The sequence below is a fragment of the Convolutriloba macropyga genome, chromosome 7 (genome assembly GCF_964194025.1).
Source record: "Convolutriloba macropyga chromosome 7, txConMacr16.3, whole genome shotgun sequence".
Lineage (NCBI taxonomy): Eukaryota > Metazoa > Xenacoelomorpha > Acoela > Convolutidae > Convolutriloba > Convolutriloba macropyga.
This window is the reverse complement of record NC_134474.1, coordinates 70,548,367-70,552,418: the sequence shown is the minus strand read 5'-3', so window position 1 is coordinate 70,552,418 and position 4,052 is coordinate 70,548,367. Positions and strand designations below refer to the sequence as shown.

The following is a 4,052-nucleotide window of genomic DNA, read 5'->3' as shown; positions in this document are numbered from 1 at the left end:
GCTGGAAACCACTCGTGCTGATGGTTTGGTTCTTCTGGGTAAAAATTCACTGCACTAAGTTGACAGCTGTAGCTTCTGGTGTTTCGTTTCAATGCTTCCTGCTTTCAATGTTCAAATTGTCGCGAAATTAAAATGGAGATTGACAAATTCATTCGAACGGTTTCGAACCAAATCGCCCAGTTCTGATCTTGTCTAAGCGCATCGCGCTATGTTTCTTTTACGCTGATACATAAATTCAGCTTTTCAAATAAATTAGTTTTCACTCCGTTGCAATTAAATCTGGGGCTTAGATCACTGACCCTGATTGCAAATAATACTTCTTCAATGTTGAAATCGATTTGAGGAGAAAAATGAAGGAATATTTAGGTTAAGCATAAAAAGTGGGAGAAAAAAATTGTTGTTTTTGACTTGAAAAGGCATTAAAATGAAACCGACAAAGTTAATAAACCAATTAATAAGCTACGCTAACCTTACTCATAAACCATTGAGATCAAACCACGCGCAGCACAATTGTGAATGTTTTTGTTTGTTTTATTTTAAATCTGACAGATCTTTTTGTAATTTTCAGTGGAGTGCCGAGGAAAAAAAAATTACAAAGCGAAGTAGAAATAAAAGGCATCAAAAAGAGAAGGCTCAAATGTTGGTCATTAATTACCCAAAAAAATATTGATGATAGCTGCGATCTGTTCAGCGCCGAATTGAATCGGAGAACTGCTGGCTGAACAGATAAGGAGAACAGATTCAGATGGACAAGTTTCAGGTGCACTCAGTCATTTCAAGTACCATGGATGACTTCTGCTGGCTGAACTTGACATATACAAAGGATATTGGCTCTGTTCGATTGCTATCATCGAGTCGATTGTGTGAAAGGCGTGCGACAATTTCTTCAGGTAATTATGATAGATAAAACACAAAAAAAATGAAATAGAATAGGAAAATATGACAAATTCGATGAAAGCTGGTGGGCTGGAAACCACTCGTGCTGATGGTTTGGTTCTTCTGGGTAAAAGTTCACTGCACTAAGTTGACAGCTGTAGCTTCTGGTGTTTCGTTTCAATGCTTCCTGCTTTCAATGTTCAAATTGTCGCGAAATTAAAATGGAGATTGACAAATTCATTCGAACGGTTTCGAACCAAATCGCCCAGTTCTGATCTTGTCTAAGCGCATCGCGCTATGTTTCATTTACGCTGATACATAAATTCAGCTTTTCAAATAAATTTGTTTTCACTCCGTTGCAATTAAATCTGGGGCTTAGATCACCGACCCTGATTGCAAATAATACTTCTTCAATGTTGAAATCGAATCGAGGAGAAAAATGAAGGAATATTTAGGTTAAGCATAAAAAGTGGGAGAAAAAAATTGTTGTTTTTGACTTGAAAAGGCATTAAAATGAAACCGACAAAGTTAATAAACCAATTAAAAAGCTACGCTAACCTTATTCATAAACCATTGAGATCAAACCACGCGCAGCACAATTGTGAATGTTTTTGTTTGTTGTTTTTTTAATCTGACAGATCTTTTTTTAATTTTCAGTGGAGTGCCGAGGAAAAAAAAATAATTACAAAGCGAAGTAGAAATAAAAGGCATCAAAAAGAGAAGGCTCAAATGTTGGTCATTAATTACCCAAAAAAATATTGATGATAGCTGCGATCTGTTCAGCGCCGAATTGAATCGGAGAACTGCTGGCTGAACAGATAAGGAGAACACATTCAGATGGACAAAAAATGACAATTATTGAGTTGTATCTGGCCACCAATTGACTAGGCGAGTGGTTGTCCAATTACTCTTAACAAGTGTGATCGTTCCGTTGTAGTTCTTGTAGCATAGCAGAAAGGAAACATTAAATAATGTTGGAAGTAACTGAGTTGGACTCAAACCGCGGTCGGAGGAGACGAATATTTTTTCATCTGTTAATTCTTCTACCGTTTGTTAACCACTGCGCATTTTCATTTTCTTCGAATACTTTGAAATTTGTCAGATGTTTATTGAACGCATGAACCGCCTCTATGAAGTAAGTTGAAATTTGCTGGAGTTGGACTCGAACCGTATTTGTGTGTAGTTTATTCAACCATTTTTGAGCTGTTCGCAGCAGTGCCATTCCACAACAATTTGTGTTTATTCAACTGCCACCGTTTCAAGCGTTTAATATGCACTATTTGTTTCTCAGTTTTTTAGTTAGTTGTTGTACTTAGTTTTTTGATCCCTTACTTTTCCTTTTTGTGTTCTCATTTCTCGCTTTTCAAATGACATTGAACCCATTTCTGTTGTTTCAAAGACTAAGTTCCTTGAATTTCCGAGGTTGAACTGGAATTGATCCTCATTTGGTTTGGTTGATCCCTTTACTAAGCAGTCATGTTAGCCACTAGTCTATAGTGTATGCGACTAGAAGTTTTAATAATGGAGGTGGTCAGGAGTGCTTTTGCAGGAAATGAGTGTGCACTGTCGTCTTTTTTATATATAAGCTCTTTTACAGACAGTATATTGAGTTTTATTGCACTTTGAATATAACCGTTGATCAATTCAATCTTCATTTCCGTGACTGGCTCCAAGTTTGCCTCTTCGTTGGATTTTTGAACCTGGTACCATCTTCGTTTTCGGAGGCAAAATCGCAGTGCTCGGTTTTGCACGTTTCGTAATTTTTTAACAAGGGCCTGTAAGTGATTCAGCCAGCAAGCGTTTGAGTACAGAAATAAGGGTCGGATCCAGGATTTGTAAAACAAAATTCTTTGTTCAAACTTTCTTCGTTAACTTTTAGCTTACTTAGCTTCTAGTGTTGAAATAGCGTGCTGTTCGGTCTTCGTACTAAATCTCTGCAATGTTTTTTCCACTTGAGGTGGGGAGTGAAAGTGATACCGAAGCATTTTATCAATTGGTTTTTTTTTAATAGATACTATTTTATGTTGAGTTCAAGAGAAGATTTCTCTTTTGAGGGGTATTTCAAGATCAGATGATGAGTTTTATTTGGGTTTATTTTTTTTCTGTGAGTCACATCAATCAATTAGACTGTTCAGTGATGATTGGAGAAGTTTTCCAATTAATTTGGGGGATTTTGACCTGTAGTAGAGGGCAAAAAAGTCAGCGAACTGTGAGATTTGGCTTCGTTTTGAGGCAATCAACTGACGTATATGGGAAAGAGAAAAGAAATAAATTGAGTTCCCTTGAGTTATTCCAGCTGTCGGGCTGCAATAACTACTGACAGTGGAAATTTTCAGTGCAAGAAACGTTTCTTTGCAATAAAAAGGAATTTATCCTTTTTATAACAGAATTATTTAGCCCAATTGAATTTAATTTGTGAACGAATTTAATTTCTAATTTGAGTTCTAGGCGCCATACAACAACGAACGCTTTTTCGACATCCAAGCATACCGCACCAATCATTTGAGACCACTGGAAGGCTTCACTGGCGTACTGAGTGAGTTTATTGAAGTCGTCTGTGGTACAGCGTTGTCCCCTGTAAGCACTCTGATTCTCGCCGAATTCATTTTGACTATCACAATGTTCCATAACTATTTTTCACAACAGTTTCACATATTTTGGCTAGGAAATTTGTAAAATTAATGGGTTGGTTGGCCTTCCATCGGCCATTGGCTTGTTTTGGAATCATTTTAATCTGTGATTATTTCCAATTAACTGGAACATACTGAGTTGCTTATGGAGCTAGGTATGAGGAGACATGCAAAGGCTTTAAAATTCTTAGGTACGTCTTTAAGCAGTTTTCAGCAAATTTTGTCTGGCGCAGGCCATGTTTTTCCGGAATTTTTCAAGATTTCATCATATTCCTTTGCTGTAACCACAATGCCAAGCTGGTCAAAGTCTTGAATTGTGTTTAATTTCGCTTTGGTTTTCAATGTTGTCGCAGAGTTCAGATGTTATTGACGAATCTGTTTCGTGATTTTCCATTGTGTCGTTTAGCAGACGTTTGAACATTTCACCTTTTTCCTTGTCTGTGACCGCCACGCAATCTTTGTAGAAGAGTTTAGGGTATTCTGCTTGTTTTTGTTTGGGCTCGTTTTCATTCGTTACTTGTTTTATTGCTTTCCAGAAACCTTTGC

At 37.1% G+C, this 4,052-nt stretch overlaps 1 protein-coding gene across 1 annotated transcript in view; it reads right to left on the bottom strand.

Moving 5' to 3' along the window:
- Positions 1 to 3,504, bottom strand: part of LOC142343125 (sodium-coupled neutral amino acid transporter 7-like) — a 13,850-nt gene extending 10,346 nt beyond the window's left edge. The window contains exon 1 of the mRNA XM_075394813.1: positions 3,372 to 3,504. Coding sequence (XP_075250928.1) covers positions 3,372 to 3,504 — 133 coding nt within the window. The remainder of the gene's footprint in view (positions 1 to 3,371) is intronic.
- Positions 3,505 to 4,052: the final 548 nt, after the last annotated feature.